The following is a 25563-nucleotide window of genomic DNA, read 5'->3' as shown; positions in this document are numbered from 1 at the left end:
CTTGTGTGTAAATAAACAATCTTTGAACTTGAACTGACTAACTGGTTGTGTGGTCCTTTGATCGATATCTGGTAAAGCCTTCTGGTGGTATCATTTGATACCTGGTGACTCAACAGAGCATCATTATTAATTGGCAACATTATTGGTGACTCTGGTGGCGATTGGCAACACCGGCGAATCAGCTGGCGAGCCTTAATTTGCGACAGGAAGTCCGTTAGGATCATTAAGTGGACCAGTTAACAGTGAATAGCGTTGACAGCTTCGGCAGGCCGAGCGCAGGGAAACTCGCAGCAATTCCCGCTCGCTACAACATTTAGAAATCTTTGTGGAGAATCACGCCCATAGACTAATGATTCTCTAACTGTCGTGATGTAAGAAGTTGTGTAATCCAGGAGACACGAAGGTGAAGGTTTATTTAATTTTATTTAAAACTCAAAAGTAAAGCCGCACCTGTGGCACACAATACAAGTGTCCCAGCCCAGGAGTAACTGGAGCCCTGGTCCGGGTCAGGGACCGTATTTAATGAGTTTGATAATGCGTCGCCTGGCGCTGGACGAGCCTCCAGCCTTTACCTGGGAATTCATACTCCACCAGCCCCATGGGGATAATGATGAGTGATCCCTCATGGTCCTCGTGATGGTTACTCACAGAAGTGCTGTTCCCCAGTGATCCGTATTGTGACTTTTCACCATAAATGTGAAGGAATAGGGGGCAGATAATGAAGTTATGTCCCCACATGCTCGCGATAAAACAGGTGCAAATCACTCTGGACTTTTTCTAGAAAGTCCAGAGCGATTCTCCGTTTTGAAGGGGGCTAGCAGGGCCCTGGAGTGCTCCACGCATCTCCGGCTGCCGATACGAGTCTCTGCACTTCCGGCCGCTCAACATGGCGGACCCACACCGCGGGCCGCCCCGACAATATAAGCACCCCCCAGATCGCCCGTGCCTGCCGATCGATCTGTGTTCCCCGATCGCGAGCCTGGCCGTCCTGGAGGCCCACCATGTGACAAATCTCCCCGCTCCCCACCAAGGCGGCCTGGAACCATGAGTGAACCATGCCGGCGGGAACGCAGGCAGTTGCCGTTAGAGAATGGCCGCGGGAGCCTCTTGCAAAGGCCCCCAACCGGCGCCGCGCTGACCTCGCGGATGATTGCCGCCGATTCTCCAGTCCCCGGAGAATCGCGGGAAGGCGTCCGACCAAGCGCGATTGCGGCGCAGAGGCTCGGAGACTCCCGGCCAGGTAGTTGTTTATCCAATTTTGAAGAAGACACCAAGTTTACAAAGGATAATAGCCAGACTGACTGTCTATTGTGGTTTGTTATCGAAAAATTTACGGTAATCTACTTTGGCTCTGAATGAGACCAATTAGAACTTTTTTATGACTGTAGGGGAGCGGGGAGATCCGTCACATGGTGGACCTCCAGGATGACCAGACTCGCGATCGGGCGTGGGCGATCTGGGGGGTGCCTATAATGTCGGGGTGGCCCGCGGTGTGGGTCCGCCATGTTGACTGTAGGGGCAAGGCAATTCAAGTGTCCATGTACACAAATCATTAAAAGCTAATGTAGAGGTACAGAAAGTAATCAAAGTGTAATAATAATCTTTATTGTCACAAGTAGGCTTCCGTTAACACTTCAATGAAGTTACTGTGATAAACCCCTAGTCGCCACATTCGGCGCCTGTTCAGGTACACTGAGAGAGAATTCAGAATGTCCACATGACCTAACAGTACGTCTTTCGGGTTATGTGGGAGGAAACCAGACCACCCGGAGGAAACCCACGCAGACACTGGGAGAACGTGCAGACTCCACACAGACAGTGACTCAAGCCGGGAATCGAACCTGGGACCCTGGAGCTGTGAAGCAACAGTGCTAACCACTGTGCGACTGTGCCGCCCACCTCATTTCAACGGGGATAAAATTCAAAAGTGGGGATGTCGTGCAGAGCCTCAGATAGACCACATCTGGTGTATCGCATTCAGTTTGGACATTACGCATCAGGAGAGAGCTGCAACACTCCACAGAGTCAAAAATTCCATTCATTTTATGGTCCAAGCTCACAGGTCCAAGTCTTGGGCGAGGTGTGGAGTGCTAGCTGTGAACCCATACCCAATTGTGAGTCAGTGCTTACTGAGGCAGGATGTAAATTGGATGGTGGTGGATGCAGCAGGTGAATCACTAAATTAAGATGTCCTGTTTGAATTGAGGACTTCAATAATAAAATAAGGATTGTCTTCAGTAGTGATGGTCAGTTGATAAGGGTGCATGAGACCATCGGACACTGATTAGCATTCAAAATAAATGGACAAAAATACCCAGCTTGATGTTTAACCTTTAAATGAACTGAATGTGAACTGCAGTATGTTTCTTCCTTCATCTATATTATGCTTTATTTTTTTTGTATGGTTCTTCTGCAGGCTGGATTACAGTGGACCATCAAGAGAGTTTTTCTTCCTCTTGTCGCAGGAACTTTTCAATCCCTACTATGGTTTGTTTGAATATTCAGCCAACGACACATACACTGTGCAGATCAGTCCAATGTCAGCATTTGTGGAAAATCATCTGGAATGGTAATGTTCAACTTTTCTTTACACTGCTTGCTTCCAAGAAAAACATGCCATTAAAGCCCCATTCCCCACAATGTTTATTGTAGAAATTAACAGTGTTCAAAATAACCATTGGTAATGAATTAACAAAAGATAATCGACAGCTCTCTTTCCATATCGTTTGTGGACAGATGGTGAGAATCTTTATTCTTTTTATTTAAATATATTTTATTACAAACATGTATCAAAGCAGGTTACAGCCAATATACACCCCGGGAAACATACTTCCCAACAATCAACTATATAGGCTGTGCTGTACAGGTTTTCCCCTTTTACACCCCCTCCCCCCCCCCCCCCCTCCCCCCGCCCCACGCGCCGAATAGATCCTCAAACACGGTCACAAACATCCCCCACCTTTTCTCAAACTCCCCTGCTGAGCCCCCTTAACCCATACTTCATCTTCTCCAACCGCAGGAAGTCATCCAGGTCACGTAATCGTGCCGTTATCCCGGGTGGTGATGCCGAACGCCACTCCAGCAAAATTCGCCGCCATGCAATCAGAGAGGCAAAGGCCACGACATCAGCCTTCCTCCCCTCCATGAGCTCCGGCTTGTCTGAATCTCCAAATATCGCCACCAAAGGGTCCGGGTCCACCTCCTCCTCAACCACCCTGGCTAAGACTGCAAACACTCCCGCCCAGAATCTTCCCAATTTTTTGCAACTCCAAAACATGTGCACATGATTCCCTGGCCCCTGCCCACACCTCTCACACTCATCTGCAACCCCCTGAAAGAACCCACTCATTCTCGCCCTGTGCACCACCTTAAACTATATCAGGCTCATCTTTGCACAAGAGGAATTCCCGTTTACCCATCGCAGTACCTCACTCCATACTCCCCAATTGATCGTCCCTCCCAACTCCCATTTCCCATTTCTCGAGAATATATATTGAGAATCTTTATTCTTAAAGTTTTTCCCTCTGTGTTAGGTTGTGATTCATGCAAGAAGAGATAGCGGCTGCCCTTCACGTCCATGTTCAATTTATCATTCTTCTTCCATAAGGGCATCTTTTTGGAAGATAATCTCGGTGCCCCCACCCCAGGCTGGGATTTGCAGCAGCAGAGGCGGCCCGCCATTGGTCAGCGATGGGACCCTCCGGTCCTGCTGCTGTCAAAGGGATTTTCCGTTGTGCCCACCCTCTACCGCTGGTGAACTTGTGGCTGGGGGTGGGTGGATGGGAGGGCTGGTCGCTGCTGGCGGAACCAGAAGATCCAATCTTTTCCTCCATTCTCTGCCTTCAGCTGCCCTTGTTCCACACAATGTCACATACCAGAAGCAGGGAGGCTAACCATCTTAAACTTGTTTTAATTTCTTTCTGGGTAATGCCCATTTTTTCTATCATTAGCCCAGTGCTTTAGTATAAATTCAAAATAGAATAGGTCAGAATCACTTTTATTTTAATTATGGTAATGTTATGTTATTCATTATTGGAATAAACATCTGGGGGTGGATTTCAGTTTGGGGGGGGGGGGGGGGTGGGGGTTCTCCCAATTATTTGTCGTAACATTTCTGGAAGAGCTGTTGTAATCTCACTAAACTGGAATGTGTGATGTTTGATGTTTTTTTTTATGGGGTTTCCTTTGCTGAAATGCTAAAATTCTGGAAGAACTCAAATGGGAAGTTGCACCTTACTGGTATTAGAAATTGAAGGAAAGAAAGTTGTAAAATAAACTTCTTTGCAAAATCAGACTTCAAAGGTTAAAAACATGTATTTATTTTAGCCTTAAAACATCAGTCACAATGTTCAGTTTCACCATCTGCTGCTTGATCGAACCTTAACCTACAAGTTCTTGGCAGCTTCAGTAATTGCAGAAGACTGTTTTGCCCCAGGAGTGAGATAGACTGTGTTCTACACCAATCATAAAGATCTGGATGATTCATAAATACCACTGTTGTAAACAAATTAAATGGGTAGTGCATTAAAGTACTTGTTTCGAAATATATTTCTACTTGCAGTTAGTGAGATCTATCTTAAGGCCAAAGAATGCCATAACACTCTGTGGAGTCAAGTGAAACAACTTTTAGAGATGAGCAAGTGAAAGCACATTTATCACATCAGAGCAAGTGATACATCTCATTAGAGACTCTTTTTTTGAACTTTGTATAAAAGCAGATCTGTATCTTAGTAGTGTAGCTCTTGGCTACTATGAACAAAACAGAGCACTGGGAGCACTCTCAACAAACCACGCTGATGTTTGTGTCTTTGGCCTGAGATCACAGGACACTTCTAACTTGCCTCCTACATGTCATTGAAGCAGCAACTCTAATCCAGCTGCTTTGTAATCAATGAAACCAAAAGTTTCGGAGCACTTTATTTTGTTTATCTTGTAAATATTTGTGAGTTGAAGTTGTTCATACATTCCTTACCTGGTGCCCTCCATGTTTAAATTAATTTGTTTGATATGCGAAAATTGCAAGTTCTCAGTTCTTAGTAATGAAGAGCGACACACCGTGTGTTGACTGCTTAATTTAAGGTCGGTGAGTCAGTTGCCCACGGAATAGTAGAGGATGTTGGTGTTGAAATGATGATGATTGAATAGTGGTGATGTGAGATATTACAATCTCAGACCAGACCTCAACAGTGGCTCGGATACTGGACAGAAACCGCAATATTTTATTTTAATTTTGTAAGACTGTGTGGAAAGGGTACCGCGCTCCAGGAATGACTGCATGAAGAAATAGGGATATGGTATATTAAAATGAACTTTATTACTAATACAGCATTAAAATATCTTTAACACCACACAATAAAATAGCTTACAATCACCCCTTAAACAATGTGAATCAATACAGTAACACAATAACTGTAAACTGCTATCTTTATTTCCACTCAAACAATAAAACCATCTCCGATCCCAATCCACTTTTAAATACAGTTAGCACTCAGGAATGCTTGCTGTAAAGTCTTGAATATTCCACTTTTAGAAAGAGAGAACTTCTGAGACTGCTTTTAGAAAAGAGGCCTGACCCCTGTCAGAAAAATGCAGAATCTCTGGCTGGATTTCTTCAGATATCTTCTCAGCTCACCTTGCAGCCAAAAACAACACCTGACTGCTTCAACCCTGACTCCTCCCATTAACATCATCATCTTCCGAAACTAAACACAAAGGGCTGGATTCTCCATTATTGAGACTATGTCCCCACGCCGGCATCAAAACGGTGGGGTTTTACTGCTGAAAATCCGGGAAAAAGTGAAACGAATTCATAGCCCTGCAGGGGGCTAGCAGGGACCTCCGGAATAATTCTTGCAGCTTTTGCTGCAGATATGGGTCCCCGCACTTCCGGGTCAAAGGCCGCGCAGGTGCACGGCGGCGGCCTCCAGCAGAGCTGGACCTGAAGAAGAGACCCCCCCCCCCCCCCGATCGGCTGCATGCCCGACCCTCAAACCCCGCACAATCATTCCCTAGCCGCCTATAAGGCCACCACTGGCCTTCGATCCCTCCGCCCCCCCCCCCCCCCCCCCACCAGGGCGGCCGCGGACTGAGTCCGCAGCCACCACGCGAGCCTCCCGACCGGCAATACCAGATTAGTTCCACGCCGTCTGGAACTCGGCCAGTCGGGGGCGGGGTATTGCTGAGCGGGCCTCTGGCAATGGCCCCCGGTGGCACGGTGTACTCCCCGGTGACGCCGATTTTAGGTGCCTGGAGAATCACCAAAATGGCGCTGGTTCCGATTACGCCGTCAAACTGGATTCTCCGCCCCGGCGCTTTTGCCATCGGGTTGCGGAGAATCTAACCCAACATCTCTAATTTACTTTTCCACAGGGGACCCTCTGAATATAAATAAATGTCCATTAGCCCAAACCTTTACAATGGGCGAGATTCAACAGTCTAGTTGTGGTGTTGGGATGAGGCCATTGAATTTTGAGAGAGGCCTACCGGATGATTTGCAATGCTCGAAGGGCCTCACAGGGTTTAACAAAATCTCGCAATACTTCTCAATCCAGATCTCACCCTCACTGGGTGTGATCCAGTTCTACATATTTAAATAAGCCATTAGGCTTATTAGGCTTATTAGCCATTAGGCTTATTTAAATATGTGATTGCGGAATTCTCCTGGCACTTCGGATCTACTGGCTGCACCTGGGAGACCTTGCCAGGGCATCATTTAGTACTGGATTCCACAAACGTGGACCAGTTGTAACGGCACCTAGGTGAGTCTCCCAAGCCATTGGAGAATCCCGGGTGGTTGGGGACAGGGAAGTGTGGCAACCTAGCATTCCCTCTAGCACCTAGCACTTTATTGCTGCCAGCCTGGTGCAAGGTTGGCAGTGCCAGGGTGCCTGGGTGCGAGGTTGGCACTGCCAGGGATTGGACCCATGGCGGAGGCCTTACCAGGTATTGGGGGGGTTGTTCCTGTGGACTCCTGGATGTTAGGGGTGAAGAAAGGGTTGTCGAAAATCGGGGGGTGTGGGGGGGATGATCGGGGCAGCCTCCCAAAATGTGAGGAGCCTTTTCTGCTGGGCTCGCAAACAGGAAATGACTCTAGTGTGGCCTCAGTGGAGAGAGATTCCCCAAGTCCAAAAAAAACAGCTAAATGCCAATAATCTAATTTAATCTTTATTACTGTCACAAGTAGGCTTACATTAACACTGCAGTGAAGTTACTGTGAAAAGCTCCTAGTCTCCACATTCCGGCGCCTGTTCAGGTACACGGAGGGAGAATTCAGAATGTCCAAATTATCTAACAGCACGTCTTTCAGGACTTGTGGGTGGAAACCGGAGCACCCAGAGGAAACCCACGCACACACGGGGAGGATGTGCAGACTCCGCACAGACAGTGACCCAAGCCGGAATTGAACCTGGGACCTTGGAGCTGTGAAGCAACAATGCTAATCACTGTGCTACCGTGCTACTCACAGTAATTGAACCTCTGGTTCCAAAAAGCCGAGCTGTCTTATAAGCCAGGATACTTTAAAAACAACACTGCAGCAGTCATACAAACACTGACCCAGATTTTTAACCCTTACTGTACTAGATACATATAATACAAAACATCTGAAATTCCTACGTTCATCACAGAGGATTGAGGTATACTCTGGAACAATGCTATTACTTTTGGGATCATGGAGTGAGGGCCACGAAGAATCGAGCACGAGTTTGTAGAGTCGAAAGAAATAACTTTATTTACAATTACATATATACTACAGCAGCAGCACTTCACCACTGCCCTCTCCAACTGGCTAGTTGGTTCCACACTGGCCAGCTCTATTTATGTAGGTGACTGCTAATGATTTCTCCGCCCTCCTCATTGGGGGAGCTCATACTCACTAAGGATTGTGGGATATGCAATAGTCCCCAGCCAGAAGTAATCAGGCAGGTTATAACAGATTATTAATTAATGAAGTACAGTTCCACAGGAGAAACCTGTAGATTGCATGAAAGCCTAACTTGCTCAGGGCCTCATTGTATACTCCTGCCATGGGCCATCTGACACTTAATCCATCACCCATGCATTTTGTACCACTAAGCTTTGCTATTTACTAGACCCTTGGCTGATCTCCCACATTCAAACTCAAATAAACCTGAGATCATCCAAAACCATCAAGCTTCCTGTGTCCTAAGTCTCCCCATATTCCAATCATCCAACACTGTTGTGCTTGCTAACCTATATTGGCTCCCTGTTAGCAATGCATCAGTTTCAAAATTCACATCCTTGTTTTCAAATCCCTCTGTTCCCTCTTTTTTCCAGCCCTACAATCCTCTGAGATATCTGTGTTCTTCCAGTTCTGATCTCTCATTCTCCGCCAATTTAATTGCTTCGCCATTGACAGGCATGTATTTAGCTGACAGGATCGTATGCTCTAGGATTCCTTCCAGGTGCCACTTCACCTCTCTTTACTCTTTTAAGCTGCTCCTTATATCCTACCATTTTGACCAAGATATTGATTGCTGAAAAAGCAGACTTGACAGGCCATGTAGTCATTTATCATTCCATGTTTTTTGATGTTTAGATATCCTGGGTTTTGCTTCCCCAAACTCTTTAGTCCTGTAAAAGCCAGATATTGTAATGTCTTAAGAAGCAAGGAATGTGGAGGTTCATATTGCAGTGACTATCATTTCAAAGGCTGGTTAGTTTTTCTGTGGCCATGAAATATGATACACAACATTATCTCTTTGTAAGCCTTTAATTGGTGAAATATCATCACCATACTAAGTCCTGTCAAGGGCCGCTGCAAATGGATTCAAGTGATGTTCAGTGAAGCATACTTCACTGTTGCAACCATGACATTTAGATGCTGTCTGACAGACTTCTGAAGCAAATATTCCCCTGCAAGGTAAAAGCAGGAAGTTTATTTGTCTTGGGTAGAAGAAGCTGCACAGCAACACCTGAAAAACAAGGCAAAGAACTGGTTCATGCAAGACCACTCAGCCCCAGATCTCATTACAGACTTGGTCGAAACAGGACTTTATCAGCTACAAAGAGCTAAATTCCAGAAGTGAGGTGAGCATGACTGTACTTATCATCAAGACCACATTTGGCTGAGTGTGACACCAAAGAGCCCGAGCAAAATTGAAGTCAATGGCATTCAAGGTTCCTACCGAGCACAAAGAAAGATAGATGTGGCTACAGGAGTTAATCAGAGCAGTGTCCAAGGCCCAAACATCTTCAGCTGCATAATCAGTGAGATTTCTTTCAACAAAGAGTCAGAAGTGGGTATATTTGCCATTGGTTGCACAGTGTTCAGTACCATTTGCAACTCCTCAGATAATGAAACACACCATGCCTGCATGTGGAAAGACCTGGACAACATTCTGACATGGGCTGAAAGCTGGAAGCTAACATTTACTCCACACAAGTACCAGGCAATGACTATCACCAGCAAGAGAATCTAACCATCTCCCCTTGACAGTCAGTGGAACTATCATCGCTGAATTCCACACTATTAACATGCTAGAGGGTGACATGGTAGCACAATGGTTACTGTACTGCCTTACAGCACCAGAGACTCAAGTTCAATTCCAGCCTTGGGTGGCTGTCTGTGTGGAGATTGCATTTTCTCCCCATGTCTGCATGGGTTTCCTCCGGGTGCTCCGGTTTCTCCAACAGCCCAAAATGTGCAGGTTAGGGGGATTGGCCATGCTAAATTGCCCTTTAGTGCCCAGGGATGTACAAGTTAGGTTATGCCGATGGGGCAGGAGAGTGGGCCTAGGTGGGGTGCTCTTTCAGGGGGTCAGTGTAGACTCAATAGACAAAATGGCCTCCTTCTACACTGTAGGAATTCTGTGGTTCTATAGGTGTTACCATTGACCAGAAACTGAACTGGACTAGAATTCTACAACAATTTAGCTCACTTCCTGACTCCTCCAAGCCTTTCACCATTTAAAAGGCACAAGTCAGCAGTGTAATGGAGTACTCCCCACTTGCCTGGCTGAGTGCAACTCAAACATGACTCATGAAACTCAATACCATCCAGAACAGTGCTTTTCAACTTATTTTCCCGGGACCCACATTTACCGACCTTCATGACCCTGGCTGGCTGACCCTCGCAACTCACCATTATTACTTAACTTTAATGTGACAGGTGAGCCTGCTTGGTCTTCACGATCTCACTTGTTTGTCATTCAATGTTACTTTTCTGCTAATGACTTCAGCTGACGACTTAAATTCCTGTTGCAACCTTTGAACAAAATCAAGAGGTCCTCGAACTTGCCATGTTGAGTCTTCAAATGCCTTTGAAGATTTGAGGGTTTTAAAGTTTAATTGGCCGGTACTTCCCTGCATATAACACACGTAGGCAGACATGGGCTTTGCATCCTAATTTGCGTTGACCAATTAACAATGCCATGCCTCAAGAAATCATCTTTAGAATACTTTGTCCCCGAGTTCAGTTTCTTCTGAATGGATTGTTTGCCAGAGGCCTGGAGCTATGGACACAGCTTACAGCAGCACTGCTTCATCCTGCCGGGGACTCACCTGGAAAGCTCTCTCCAGAAGATTCAGTTGTGAGATCCTGGCCTGTTTGTATTTCTGGCTCTCTCTTCTTTATTACAAAATAATCCATCTTCAGCTCTTCACACTGTCCTGTTGCATGCTTGCTGGCGGCTACAAAATGGAGGATTTTAGGCCCAACGGATGGACCTACAAGGAACGCGACGTCTGTGTATGTGCTGCACATGTGATGGCTCAATGGTGGCTCTCTGCCACCACCATTTCTGGCGGGAAGACTCATGTTCGCATTTAAGGGCCAGTCGCAGTCGACATTTTGAAAAGCCGGATGCAGCTGTTGGGCGCTTCTCCTGCAATTGGGAATGCCGCAAGCAATTGCACCGTGACCATCCTGACACCCACCCGTGGCCCGTGGGTCAAGACCCTGAGTTTGAAAAACCATGATCTAGAACAAAGCAGCCTATTTGATCTGGAATATATCTATCATCTTAAACATTCACTCTCTGCACCATCTACAAATTGCACTGCGGCAACTCGCCAAGCCTCCTTTGACAGCACTTTACCAATGAAACACCCCAATCATCTAAAGGGACAAGGCCAGCAGATACATGGGAACACCACCACCTTCAAATTTTACTCCAAGCTACACATCATTCTTCCTTAGAACTGGATCACGGTTCATCCATTGTTGCTGCATCAAAAACCTGGAATTCCTTTGCTAACAGAACTGTGGGCATACTACATGACATGGGCTACAGCGGTTCAAGAAGGCAGATCTCAAGAGAAGTCAGGAATGGACAGTAAATGGTGGCCTTGCCAGCATTTCTGCTGAAAAGAGTAAATTAAATCACTTAGCTGCCTTGATGCAATCAGGAGCTGTCAATCATAGCAAGACTGTTTATAGCCTTTGTGGGCAGCCTCAAAACAGGATACTTGAGATGCATTCAAGCGTGAAAGGAAATGTTAATAAATAAAAGTCCTAGCAGCTGCATCTGAACCATTACGCTGCCAATCACAGGCTAATGAAACCTACTGCTTTGTGAAATTGAATGGATGCTCAGCATTTCAAAGGATCTCAGGGATTTGAAGCCTTTCCAGTATTGTGAGATTTCCTGGAAGCTTCTGACACTTCAACAATCTGCAGGTGTCAAGGCAAATAGCTGAGGGAGTAGATGTATTTCAAGGAAAAGTGTTCCTGTATTGATTCTTACACTGGACAGCCTGGACAGGGTGAAGACACCACTTCAGAGTTTAAGAAGGAAGGCCAGGAGGATGCTGTTGAACAGAGGGCTACTTGAGGTCATCATGTCAACAGTGATCTTCTGGTTTCCCAGGACCAGAGGGACAGTCTTGACATGGGACCCCCAACTCAGGGGATGATCTGGGGGTCAACTCCTCACCCACAGCCCGAGACCCCTCAATCCCCAGTACTCTTGGGAGACCCCCCTCCCTCTGTAGTCTGACGGTGGCAGCGGGACACATTAGCTATGGAATGATCCCACCGTAACCCTGATCACGGTCCAGCGCGCCAGATCTGCACTTGCACGTTGTTACACCAAAGCTCGCCCAGTTGATTTCCTGTTGTGGGGGTCAGAGCAACATTGGAGGTGGGGGGGGAAGAATCGGGTTTCCAGCCAGTTAATTGCATGCTGATAGATTGCATTTTCCCACCGGCGCGGGGCAGGAAGCGTGCTACAGTCAATGGCGTGGAAGCGGAGACCGAGACTGGCCACCCGGCACAGATCCAGTTTCTCAACCGCGCTCCACACTCACTTGATCGGGTTTTCCAATCATAGCCGTGGAGAACTTCGGCCATTGTGTCAATTTCAATTTTTAAGAAACTGTGAGGCTGATTAGTGACTCCATTTTTGGACAGAAACAGGAAATTAGCACAGCCAACAGAACAGAATTTACTGCTTTGTTCCCATTGCCAGTTTTCTCACTGATATTCAGTATCGGGTCACCCGCTGAAAAGAGCAGGATTCGGAATGGAGTTCCTCGAGCTTCCCACCATGTATACATTTGCATGGCTGGGGAGAGTGATTTTCTCCGGGTGTCACTCCTAGCCCCAGCACAAACCAGGAGCGATTCGCTCTGAGCAGACTCCCAGAGAATCCTGCCCCTTATTCTTAAACTGTGGGCAGAATTTTGCAGATTTTTGACAAGTGAGAAGGTTGGGCTATAACCCGCCAGCTCAACTGCCAGCTTCCCTGGGATATATTTTGACATTTGGTCCCGACAATGTAAAAGTCGTCTGGGGACTCCCGTTGGATTCTCCGGTCCCCGGGGTCATTCCTGCGCAGCGAAAACAATGGCGGAAAATCCCCCTCTGTTTCTCCTGGTTCTGGGCTGAGATTCTCTGGGGCTGCTTGCTAGGTGCAGGATTCACAATGGCTCACTAACTCCCGCATCCGGCCAAAATCGGAATTCACAGCAGGCATCAAACTGGTCGCAAGTCTCCCGGCCCGCTGGTCATAACGGATTTTCTGATGTCTCAGCCGATCTTCCCATCCAGATCTGGCAAGGCCATACAAATAGTTCATTGGAGCTGTTTTACATCTCACTGATGGGCACGACGCCCGATTCACTTGCCAGCTGGGATACTCCAGCCACCAAGCCGAGTGTCCCACTGCCGTGAATTGGTGAAAGTCCCCAGGAACGTATCTGGCAACTTGCAGTCCAAGGGGTGGCAAGATGATAAGTACCTTCTCAACAATTGGCTCCAGGGTGTCCAGGGGGGTCTTGCATCCAAGTTGGGGTCAAGTGGGCTTGTGCTGATCTAGAGGGCTCAGGTTGGGGGTCTTTCCTGGGATGGAGCTCGCTTGGTTGCTCTACCCATCTGCTGCCTTTAAACAGTAAGTCAATATGTAAAAATGAAATTTTTGGCATAATAAAGTGAAAGTGATCCAATCTGTACCCCTAAACCATTTAAAAGTCTTGTCAGTCTGTCAAGTTTAAAGCTCTGTGAGGTGAAGGTATAAGTAATCACTCTAACCTGGTAGAAACCTTTGAGGTTGTTTTCATACAGTCAATTTCATTGCCCTTGAAAGTAAGACCTCTATGCCTCAAAGGCTGAAAGCTTTGAACTGCATTGTTTACATTCAATTTCATGCATCATTGCTTGCTAAATGTTTTTTGATTGACGGGTTGGGGAAGTTTCAAAGGGAAGGTTCAGATTATTTATTTATATACCTCTGGGTAGGGAGGGCATGCTGCGGTTGTTGGTTACTCATTGAGTTACAGTGTGATCTTCTGCTTGTTTTCTTTTGGTTATCTTTTTGATCTTGGTTGTGGTTGTGTTTGATGTTTATTTATAATTGCCTTAATAACATTGTTTTTTAAAAATGATATACCTCTGCAGGGTTCCATTAACTCCAGGGAGCAGGAGTTTTCCTAATTGCAGTTTTTTTAATGAGGTTGGCTCTTTGATCTCATATGCTTCCCAGAATGAGCTGGTGTACAGATTGAAGTCGGATGGCGCATCCTTCTCAAAGAGTCTTTCCACTGGGATAACGCTTTGCTGAGAGTTATTCAACATATCCTTAAATTTGTTATGACCACAGCTAATGTTACTGCTGAGCAAGCCAGCCCCCAGAATGAAGCTTCTCTCGCTGATCATAAATCTTTTTTTTATTGTGAAAACAAGGGAGAAGAGCTACTGATCACAAAATCAATGAACTGTAATAACACCATGGTATTTTAAAAATGAAAAGATTTATAAAAAAAGAAAAAAATTAAGTACACACGATAAAAGTTACAAAGTTAGAACAGTCTTGCAGAACAACTCCCAAACAATGTTTAGTGAAACGTATTAAACTACCTCTTTAGCAATAACCCCTTTTAGATTTTTACCATAAAAATCCAATAAATATTACCCAACACACAGTACTCCAGACATGTCCTCAACAACTGTGGCAAAACACCCCTACTTTCATGTTCCATTCTCCTGGAAATAAACTCCAACATTTATTTCTATTTGTACTGTCAATTCATCTATTTTATTACAAATGCCTTTAGTTCTGTATTTTTATTATTGATGTTAAAGAAATCTATTCAGAGATCTTCTGCCACTGCAGAAATGTTGTCTCATACTTCAGTTTTGTGTCCAAGGTTTTGTAAAACAAAAGAACTAATGTCCAGTGCATTGTGTTACATATTCCAGGTGTTCCTATAAATAGAAGCATGCAACACATACCAGTAATGAATGGTAGCTGTGACAGAAGTAGTAGTTTTTCCAGACCTTTCCAGTTGGACCCTTGAGGCTCCTTATTGCACGATGGTGATAGTGTTGACATCCATTTCAACTCTGGCAGCGATGCTGTAAAATAAACAAGCTAACGCTGCTACCTCTCAAAGTGCTGACACCTCCTGCAGAGACGATTTCCCCTGCTGCCTCCAGAGGTAGCAGTACTGACAGTGGTAGGAATTGCAAGCACTAATTAGTCAATACTGTCGGCTAGCATTATTTCAGATTCATGTAGTTTAGGCCTGTATTAATCTCTCGCAACCAAGGTCAGTTGGCACAAATTGGGACAATTGCACATATGCATAAGCTTGCACAAGTGCAGTTGTTTGTCAGTTGCTGTAGTGGACTGTGTGTTCTCCTGAAGATAATAAATGAGGCAGATGCTACAGCAGCAGGATATTACAGATATTTGTACTTGATTGCTAGTGCAAATTAAATCCTGGCTAATAATAGGGGCGGAATTATCTCATATTTTTTCAGAGTGTCAGGCTCTGACTGAAACCCAGCATGTAGCTCTCCAACTGTACAGCCGCGTTTTTAGCCCACATTTTGATCCAATCTGAAAAAAATAATTCAGTGGCCGTGTTTTATGTCGTCATTGTGACCGGGGATGAAAGAGACGGCTAGGCCGCCTCCACAGAGATCAGGACACCCTTTAAAAAACACGGCCCGATCACCACAGAAATAACCCGTCCCCCTCCCCACAACACGGTGGACCCCCTTCCCATAAGCTTTAGGGTTCTCCATCACCTCCCCCCCCCCCTGCGGTCCTGGTGGCCACCCCAGCTAGCACTACAATTTTTAACAGTTTTTAAAGCTTTGCTTACCTCCTCTCTCTCACTCAGCAACCATGGCGCCCAGTCCCCATTTGTAAATACCTGAAGTAAATCGCACCCGCGTAACTTCTGCCTGAGAGGAGAGACCTGGAGCATAGTGGGCTAAATGTGCTAAATACATTTAAATGCCAGTTTTTCATGCCCCCGCCAGCACGGGCGCAAACCTTGTTATTGCCACAGAGAGGGACTGGAGGATGATGCCCGAATCAGCACCGGGTGCAGACCGCGATATTGGCCGTTGCCGATTCCCTGCCTGATCAAGGTTCACATTTGTGGGGTTGCGAGGTGGAGAATTTACCTCAATGTCTCCTATCATGACAATCAATAAAAAATCCATTGGCTTCCCAAGTAGTTGCTGTACCTGCATGCTTATTTTCACTGACTGATGTACTAGGACAACCACGTCCCTTTGTACATCAACATTTCTCAATCTATCTCCATTTAAATAAGACTCTGCATTCTAGTTTCATCCAAAGTAGATAACTTCACATTTATCCACCTTATCCTGAATCAGCCATGTGTTTGCTCACTCACTGAACTTGTCTAAATCTGGTTGAAGTCTCTTAACATCCTCCTCACCACTCACTGTCCCACCAAGTTTTGCATCATCAGCAAACTTGGAAATATTACTTTTGTTCCCTCATCCAAATCATTGACGTATATCATGAATCACTGGGGCCCGCGCACGGATCCCTACAGGACCTCACTCGTCACTGTCTGCCACTTCGAAAAAGACCCATTTATTCCTACTCTTTGCTTCCTGTCTGCGAACCAATTCTCAATCCATGCCAATATATTACCCCCAATCCCATGCGCGTTAATTTTGCACTTTAACCTCTTATGTGGGACTGAATAAAAAACTTTCTGAAAATCCAAATTTTCAAGGATGGGATTCTCCATAGCCCAATGCCAAAATCGGGATTGGGCGGAGAATGGCTTCCGATACCGGAATCAGGGCAGGCGCCATTTTGATGCCAGTTCACGATGCTCTGCCCTCTCCTAATCGGCGTCATCGAGATGCAGGCAGTCGCAAGGCATTTGGTGCATCATCAGCTGGCCCACCCGTGGTGCTCCTCCCCAGTGGACCGAGTTCCCGATGGCGCATGACACGTGTGGCCGCTGCTCGGGGGGGCTTCTGCTAGGGCTGGGGGGTTGGTGGGGGAGTGGTCAGGGGGTGGGCTGTGGGGTCGAGGTGGGTGTGGGTATGCGGTCCAGCACGGCCGGCACCATGTTTCCCAGCGCGATTGGTGCTGGTGTAGGCGTGACAGCTGGAGCTTGTCAGCCCTGCGCATGCGTGGCCCAGGACCCGCCAATTCACCGGCCGTTCTCTGCATGGTCCACGGGTGTCCCACGCGACGCCGGTGTTAACCCCTCACCGATACCGGAATCAGTGAGGGATTCGTGCCAATTTTCCTGTCGTGGAGCACCATGGATTCTCCGTTGGAGCCGCCACGTAGCCTCAGAAATGGAGATTCCAGCCCCATATCACCTGGTTCGCCCATATCCATTTGGCTAGTTATGCCCTCAAATAAACTCGAGTAGGTTTGTCAAACATAATTTCCCTTTGATAAATCCCATGTCGACTTTGTCTAATCCCACTGATATTTTATAAGTGTCCTGTTATTACATCCTTGATAATAAAGAACAAAGAAAAGTACAGCACAGGAACAGGCCCTTCGGCCCACCAGGCCTGTGTCGATTATGATGCCCTAACTAAAAAAAAAACCTTCTGCCCTTACTCGGTCCGTATCTCTCCATTTCCTCCCTATTCATGGACCTATCCAGATGCCACTTAAATGTTGCTAATGTGCCTGCTTCCACCACATCCTCTGGCAGCCCGTTCCAGGCATTTTTAAATGGGGTCCCGATCTCTTCCTGCACTGAGAAGTTCCAGTGAGCGGAGCTCCTCAGAGGAGGAAACGGGACTAAGTGCAGCCTTGGTGGAGAGTCCCCACTGAGACCCTGAATTGCAACAGAGTGCCGATAGATAGCATGGTGTTTCTCGATGCTGCCAGCGCCAGTAAACACCCGGCTAAACACGTTCGTCAAGGGACCCTATTCCAATTTGGTTAGATCACGCCCTATAAGCATGGCATATTACATCAAAGAGACTACATCCATTGAAATAAGGAAGAACTAAAACAAATGAATTAGCCTAATTAAGTGAAATACATACCAGGCGTTGGTTCTGGAACCACGACTCTTCCTCATTTACACAAGTGACCTAGAGTGGGAAACGCTGATGCAATGGGATTACATTTTCTGATAGTTAACGTGCATGGGAATGTAATCAGAGGAAGCAGCTCACATATTACAGAGTGAGTTGCACAAAATAACTATGTGGGCATTTCAATGGCAGCTAATATTTAATGCAGAGAAATATAAAGCACCACACACTTAACAGGGAGTAACAAGGAACACAAAGATGTGCAGATTCAGTGGCCTTACGGGGATATGGTGGGTGATTGCGCCCAGGTAGGGTGCTCTTTCAGAGGGTCGGTGCAAACCCGATGGGCCAAATGGCCTCTGTCTGCACTGTAGCGATTCTATGGACATACAGTCCATATGTGGGTTGTGAGATACCCTCAATCACGACACAGGAGAGAAGATAGATGATTCAAAGGCTTTAATCATCTGAGAACTGTACAGCAGCCGAGAAATGTGCTCATCACATGTTGCCTCAGTGAACTTTAGCTTATATACCGTTTCCTGGGGGCGGAGCCAGAGGCGGAGTCCCCCAGGGTTCCAAGCCCGGTCTTAAAGGGCCAATGCATTAAAGGTAAGGTACCATTATATCAGCTACTGCCGCGATTGATCGAGCGTGATCGCTGCTAGATGCAGGTAGTCAGAGTCCTCGGTTAAGTCGGACTCACAAAATGGCCGCCGCTTTCGGTCGCACGTGTCGGGGTTCGAAGATGGTTGCCGCCAAGATGGCCGCTCCCATGACTCGCACGAGGTTGATGACGCGTCGGAAGTGGGCGTGTCTGGCCGCCGCGCGGCCGCGTTGCGGGGCCTGTGAGACCGGGAGCTTGTGAGGATTTTGTTTGTGGCCTTTGGGGCCAGCCAGGCAGACCTTAGCGAAGTGCTCTTTCTTCCCACAGTCGTTGCAGATCGCGGAGCGGGCTGGGCAACGTTGCCATGGGTGCTGACCTTGACCACATAAATAGCATGGGGAACCCCCGGAGTGAGCGGATCGCTGTGCGGAGCAGGCCTGTAGCGTGGCCGGGTCTGGAGGGGATCGAGAGGGGTTTGCAAGGTCCGCGGAGTACGTACGGAGGTTACGGTGGGCCGTTTCTAGAGAAGAGGCGAGCATTACCATGCCTTGGAGATCCTTTGCCCCGTCTTCTAGGAGCCGCTGCCGGATGTACGAGGACCTGATACCGGACACAAAGGCATCGCGAATATGCAAGTTCATGTGAGTTTCTGCCGTCACTGCTTTATGGTTGCAGTTCATCGCGATCACAGTGAGTCTCTCCACGTACTCGTCCAGAGTTTCCCCGGAACGCTGGCTGCAGATTGAGAGCAAATGCCGGGCGTGTACCTCATTAATCGGCTTCACGGAGCGTTTTGTGAGTATCTCGACCGCAGCTTCGTAATTTGTAGCATTCGCGATCTCGGAGGAGAGTCAGTGGCCCACCCGGGCATGTAGTAAACGCAGTTTGCGAGCGCCGTCGACATCAGTCGCTGAGGAGTCAATATAGTCCTCAAAACACCGCAGCCAATATTTAAACATTTCCGGGGCTTCCGGAGACCGAGCGTCCAGGTTGAGTTTCTCCGGCTTTAGAGCGCTATCCACCTTGATGTGTCAGATGATTAAATTGAGATACCCTCAATCACGACACAGGAGAGAAGATAGATGATTCAAAGGCTTTAATCATCTGAGAACTGTACAGCAGCCGAGAAATGTGCTCATCACATGTTGCCTGAGTGAGCCTTAGCTTATATACCGTTTCCTGGGGGTGGAGCCAGAGGCGGAGTCCCCCAGGGTTCCAAGCCCGGTCTTAAAGGGCCAATGCATTAAAGGTAAGGTACCATTATATCAGCTACTGATAACATTCATCATAGGTTGGAAATAGCTAAGGACAAAATCCAGGAATCATAGAGCAACAATCGGCATAGTGAATAGAATATTGAACTAAATAGGTAAGACAATTGAATTATAGGCAAAGAAAAACATGATCAAATTGTAGACTGCTCTGAATGGATCACACCTTGGGTAGTGCACCCAGCTGAACTTTCTGAGATCTCTGCGCTCCTACTGTTGCTGGCTTCTTGCAAACCCCAGATTGCTCTCCCACTGTGGCCATGCCATAAACTCCAGAATTCCTTCACTAAAACCTCTCTGTCTTTCTACCTCCCTCTCCTGCTTCTGTGGCTTGGTGTCACATTTATGTCCGTTAACACTCCTGTAAAACACTTTGTGATGTTTTAATACCGAAAATGTGCTGTATGGACATAAGGGGGGCGATTCTCCAAGCCCCGCGCCGGGCCGGAGAATCGGCGCAAACACGCCACGACGTCCCGAAGCCGGCGCGCGATTCTCCGAGGTGCGAAGAATCAGCGCCATTTGCACCGGTGCGTTTGACACAGCGCCGGCCGCGGGATGCTAGAATCGGCGAGGTGGCTGATTCTGAGGCCTGGATGGGCCGAGCGGCCGTGCGGATACGACAGAGTCCCGCTGGCACCGTTCACCCTTGGTCGCTGCCGGCGGGAACTCTGCGCAAAGGGTCGGGGAGCGGCCTGTGGGGGGAGGAGGGGGGCTCCGTATCGGGGGGAACCTCCGATGGGGTCTGGCCCGCGATCGGAGCCCACCAACTTGCGGGCCGGCCTCTCCCCCCCCCCACCCCTCCCCCCCCGGCCTACTTTCCTGCGGCCGACCCCTGAACATCGTTGCCATGTTGAGTCGGGGCCCGCACGCTGAAGAAGTCCCCAACTGTGCATGCGCGGGTTGGCACGGCGCCCATTTGGTGTGAACCGCTTCCAGCACCGTGCTGGCCCCCTGTGGGGGACAGAATCGGTTGTCCCCATGGCCGTTTCGCGCCGTCATGAAACGCAACGGCATTCACGACGGCGCAAACACTTGGGTTCCATTTGGGAGAATTGCCCCCAAGTTGTTGTTATATAAGGGAACCATTCAAGCACTGGATGCAGTGCATGCAGACATGGATCAGAAGGCTGATTCTTGATTTAAAAAATATTAGGCAAGAAAAACAACAAGAAGAAAAGGCTTTTCAAACGTGAAAGCGGGTAAATCAGTGAACAAAATGGTGTTGTGTGGCAGATGTCACAACTATTGTCACCTATGCACAAAACCTTTGATCGCACCGTTGGATGTGGTACTGCAGAATAAAATAGCTTCATCCTGTTAGTGATGATCAGCAAAATCCTGCTGTAATTTAACAACTCACAAAGCCAGAGTCACAAATATAGAGCAAGGCAGAAGGTGCTCTTCAGACTCAAAGTAAATAACTGGCCATCATTTGTCAAATGACCCCTGTTAGCGCCATCCCAGTGTAGTCTGACCAGTGACTCTAATCAAGGAACTGAAAATAAAAGCTTCAACCTTTCAATCCTGTAAGTAATTATTCAGTGGAGTGGGAACATCAGTCCTTACAATTCAAGTTTTCAGAATGTTTAGAAATAGATGACAGATGTCAAAAATCCCAGTCCTCTGGCAGCGAATGTAAGCTGACTTTCTAAGATAATTGAAGGTCTCCTTTAAATAAACAGGAGATTTTCCTGGAAATTTAAAGGATGGTCTGACCGCCATGTATTAGACATGATCAATATAAAGAAACAGAGGCCTTTTCTACCATCTCACTAAGGCCTTCTGAGAATTGTCACCTCCATTTTGTTTTGGAACCACATTTCTACTGGTCACACCCTCCCAAAAAGCTAAACTCTATCTGTACCCAGCCATCAGACTAAATTGTCTCTATGTCTAGGCCAGACCCTGATTTACGATTGCCCAGTTTCTCCTGAGAATAACTTGAAATGACACTTGTAAGTTAAATTTTTCAGCAACAAAATACAAAATATATGAACATTCGATCCAGCATTAGAATAAATGTTGACAGTTATGAAAATAGACATTGCTATCTGAAAATTAAGCAAACATTGCCAGATGAGATACTCCAAATTGGAAACACGGATGAAGGAATTCCATTTGAAATGTAAATCTATATTTTGTTCCTGACACACCTGCGACATATTCCCAGCGTTTTCAATTATTGTTCGTGGCAGGTTTTTCCTTCTTATCAAGTTGCTTTCCCATAATATTTATTCATCACATGGTTTCTTCCTCAGCCTTGAGCTCACGCACCTTTGTTGCTCCCATTTTATTTTTCAGACTGGCCTGTAAATAGAGCATCAAATAGGGGAAAGTCAAACTAGAGTGTGGCTGGAGTGAGTTGGAAATAACATTGTCCAACTCACCAAGAGTGAAGCAAACTTTCTGATGGGCATAATGGAGTGTTAGTGGCAAAGGCAATAGTGGCAATGGTGTGAGACAAACCTCCAGCCCAGACCTTAGAAACATTCCCGCCAGAAACTATAACATATCTCAGTTTATTTGCTCTACATTTCCTTCACCTGTCAGTTTTCTGTACAGCTTTAACAAAGGGATGGTTGGTGTGACAGAGGTGGAAGTAAGCAGCCTGTGTAATGGAGAGGCTGTGGAATCAGAAGCTTGGCTTGAGGTCAAATAGTTGAGGTTACGAACAGTTGGCTTCAATCTGAGACAGAGGCCGGAGAGAGGAAGAAAATGGATGGCAAGAGAAGAGAGTTTGTGGCAGGGAGCAGCTGAAGACAATGGCTTAGAGCAACTTAATGTTTAACTGGAGGAAAGTTTACACAACTGAATGTCAGGGAGTGCTCGAAATACTCAGCCAGTCTGGCAGGATCTGTGGAGAGAAACAGAGTTACCATATGGGGCGGAATCTTGCAAGAATTTGGCAGTGTCAGGCTCGCACTGAATACTGCCTTGTAACTCTTCAGTTGCACAGACCAGTTTTCTTGCCAAACCTTAAGCCTGTTAGACAGAAAAAAAAACCAGAATGGGCGTGGTTTACGGTGTCACCCTGGTAGGGCAGTCTCATAGAGCCCGCAACCAGCTCCAAAAAGATCGGGGCGCCATCTTTAAAGGGCGTATCAACCAGAGCTGTAATCTAACCCAGTCCCCATCAAAGAGGTATCGGGGGTGTTACCCTCCGCCCCCCAATTTTTAACAGCGTTCCGTTCACTCCTCACCGGCATTGAACCCCCCACCAACACTGTGGAAATATAGATGACCCTCCCTTCACACCGTACATCAAGGTCGCCCACCCCCGACATGGGGCTCCCACTAGGCCCTGTTCTGGCACTGCCCCCAGCACAGATTGACAGTGCCAATTTGACACTATTACCCTGGCAGTGTGAACACATGCCAGAGGGCAGTACTAGGGCACTGCTCGACCATGCCTGTCTGTCAAAAACTGTTGCATAGTTGACCTGTGACTATTTAGTGAGGGGGGAACATTTGGGGCGGCGGGAGGCACTAATAACATTTAAATCCATTCAAATGTATTGAAATTAGATTTGTGCCCTTTGTGGCTGTGAATCTCATGACATCGGCGATGAGGGACGGGTTTACCAATTCTCAGGAGATTTTCTTTTTTTTTAAATTTAGAGTGTCCAATCCATTTTTTTACAATTAAGGGGCAATTTAGCGTGGCCAATCTACCTAGCCTGCACATCTTTGGGTTGTGGGATGAAACCCACGCAAAGACGGGGAGAATGTGCAAAATCCACACGGTCAGTGACCCAGAGCTGGGATCGAACCTGGGACCTCGGCGCCCTGAGGTAGCAATGCTAACCACTGTGCCACCGTACTGCCCTCTCATGAGATTTTCTGTCCATGCTGCCGATCCTGTGGGCAGAGATTGTGGGCTCAAGATTGAGCCCTTCCAATGTGACTCTTCATAATAAAACTACAGGTCTAAAGAGATATATTCGACTCAAAACATTAACTTTGTTTCTCTCTCGACCGAACCTGCGGGAGCTGCTCAGTGTTTCCAGAATTTTCTATTTTTATATTGCATAAGAATCATGACAAGATAGACGCAGTGGAGAGATTGAAAGAGGTGGTATAGCTGGATCCTACCAACATACACGCAGTCCCTGACCCCGGGCTCCAATACTTACAAAATGTGGTGCTTTTGGGCGGAGCTATGGATGGCAAGAAGTGTCATCTTTCAAATCTTTTCTCCAGGTTTCCTACCCAACAGCCAGCCTGATTGACAAGCTACTGCTTGTCGGGTGGGAAAGCCAGCATCAGAAGGAGAAAATGAAGGAGCAGATTTGGGAAGATAGGGAGAGATTACTGTCTGAGAGGTCTAATGGGGGCGGAGTGGGGGCGGGAGCAGGAATTCGAGTAGTGGGATGGAGACTTGGCAGTCAGTAGATGGTGGTTGAAAGAGGGGAGGTGCCTTTCACTCAGACAGATCGCAGGTCTGCGGGTGGGCAGTTTACAGAGTAGCATTATGGGCCAGAAGGAACAATCCTGGCGGACAGGCTGTACTGTTGTTGCCAATTTAATGGAATATTATCCCACCAGCGTCACCAATAATGTTGCTTTTTAGAGTCGCCAATATGATACTGAGGCTCTTGTTATGATATGATGTTGTGTCACAACAGCGTCACCAATAGTGTGGGTGTTTCTGTTCCTCTTACTGAACCACAAGGCTTTCCCGTATATATCGGTCAAATGACCACACAACCAGTTAGTCTGTTCAAGTTCAAAGATGGTTTATTTACACACAAGGGTTACTTTGACATGCAAGCGCAATATACTACAAGTTAAACTACACCTATCAGCTAGAATAACCTATACTTATCTTCAGGATGACTGGCTCTGTGCAGATGGATAAGGCCATTATCTTGATCTCACGTGGCTGGACCAAAGAACTGGCTCTGTCTCTGCTGAGCGGGGGTTTCAATCAGGTATAGCTACCTGTGTTTCAGATACACAGAAGCTCTGTATCTGTCTGAGTCTTGGGTTGGCCATAATTCTCATGGTCCTTTGCACATGGCCATCTCAGATGGCTACACTGTGAAGGCACTTATCCAACCAATGAAATCCATCCTGCCTCATTTTACCTGTCAAGTTTAAAAATAGAAACGGATGTTAAAATTAATGTTCACATGAGGCAACATGGAGATAAGGAATAAGAGAGATTGAAGGATACACCTTTGAGGAAACTCCAGAGGTAATGATATGGGACTGGGAAGAGACATGATCACTGGAGATGATTTGGTTCTAATTGAATATGAACTATAGAATCCCTACAGTGTAGAAGGAGGCCGTTCAGCCAATTGAGTCTTCACCGATCTTCTGAAAAAGCACCCGACGTAGGCTCACACTCAGCCCTATCCCGTTAACACCACCCAACCGGCACATCTTTGGACACTATAGGGCAATTTTCCATGGCCAACCCACCTAACCTAATCCTTTGGACTGTGTGAGGAAACCGGCGAACCCGGAGGAAACTCAGGGAAGACACGATAGAATGTGCAAACTCCAGACAGACTGTCACCCAAGGTCGGAATTGAATTTGGGTTCCTGGAGTTGAGAGGCAGCAGTGCTAACCACTGTGTGCTACCGTGCCACCCATTTGAGATTGAAACGAAACAAGTGCATACTACTGATCTGGACAGTGGAGGAGGATGTGATTATGAAAATGAAAATGAAAATCGCTTATTGTCACGAGTAGGCTTCAATGAAGTTACTATGAAAAGCCCCTAGTCGCCACATTCCGGCGCCTGTCCAGGGAGGCTGGTACGGGAATCGAACCGTGCTGCTGGCCTGCTTGGTCTGCTGTAAAAGCCAGTGATTTAGCCGAGTGAGCTAAACCAGCCCCTGGTTATTGACCATGTCAAAGGCTACATTGAGCTTCTGAAGGGGTAGCAGCCTGCATTCTCAAATTGGATAATTTCAAGACTTTTCCATAC

General features: G+C 46.9%; 1 protein-coding gene and 1 long non-coding RNA gene across 3 annotated transcripts in view; one reads left to right on the top strand and one right to left on the bottom strand.

The window, feature by feature from the left end:
* LOC119966324 overlaps positions 1-15153 on the bottom strand; it is a 182506-nt gene extending 167353 nt beyond the window's left edge. For both annotated transcript variants that reach the window (XR_005460729.1, XR_005460730.1), the window contains exon 1: positions 14690-15153. This is a non-coding gene — a long non-coding RNA (uncharacterized LOC119966324). The remainder of the gene's footprint in view (positions 1-14689) is intronic.
* LOC119966320 (E3 ubiquitin-protein ligase HECW1-like) overlaps positions 1-25563 on the top strand; it is a 664661-nt gene that overhangs the window by 535646 nt on the left and 103452 nt on the right. The window contains 1 exon segment of the mRNA XM_038797802.1: positions 2417-2569. Coding sequence (XP_038653730.1) covers positions 2417-2569 — 153 coding nt within the window.

The sequence above is a fragment of the Scyliorhinus canicula genome, chromosome 5 (genome assembly GCF_902713615.1).
Source record: "Scyliorhinus canicula chromosome 5, sScyCan1.1, whole genome shotgun sequence".
NCBI classification, from domain to species: Eukaryota; Metazoa; Chordata; class Chondrichthyes; order Carcharhiniformes; family Scyliorhinidae; genus Scyliorhinus; species Scyliorhinus canicula.
The sequence above is the reverse complement of the archived record's forward strand: the minus strand, read 5'-3'. Positions and strand labels throughout refer to the sequence as shown.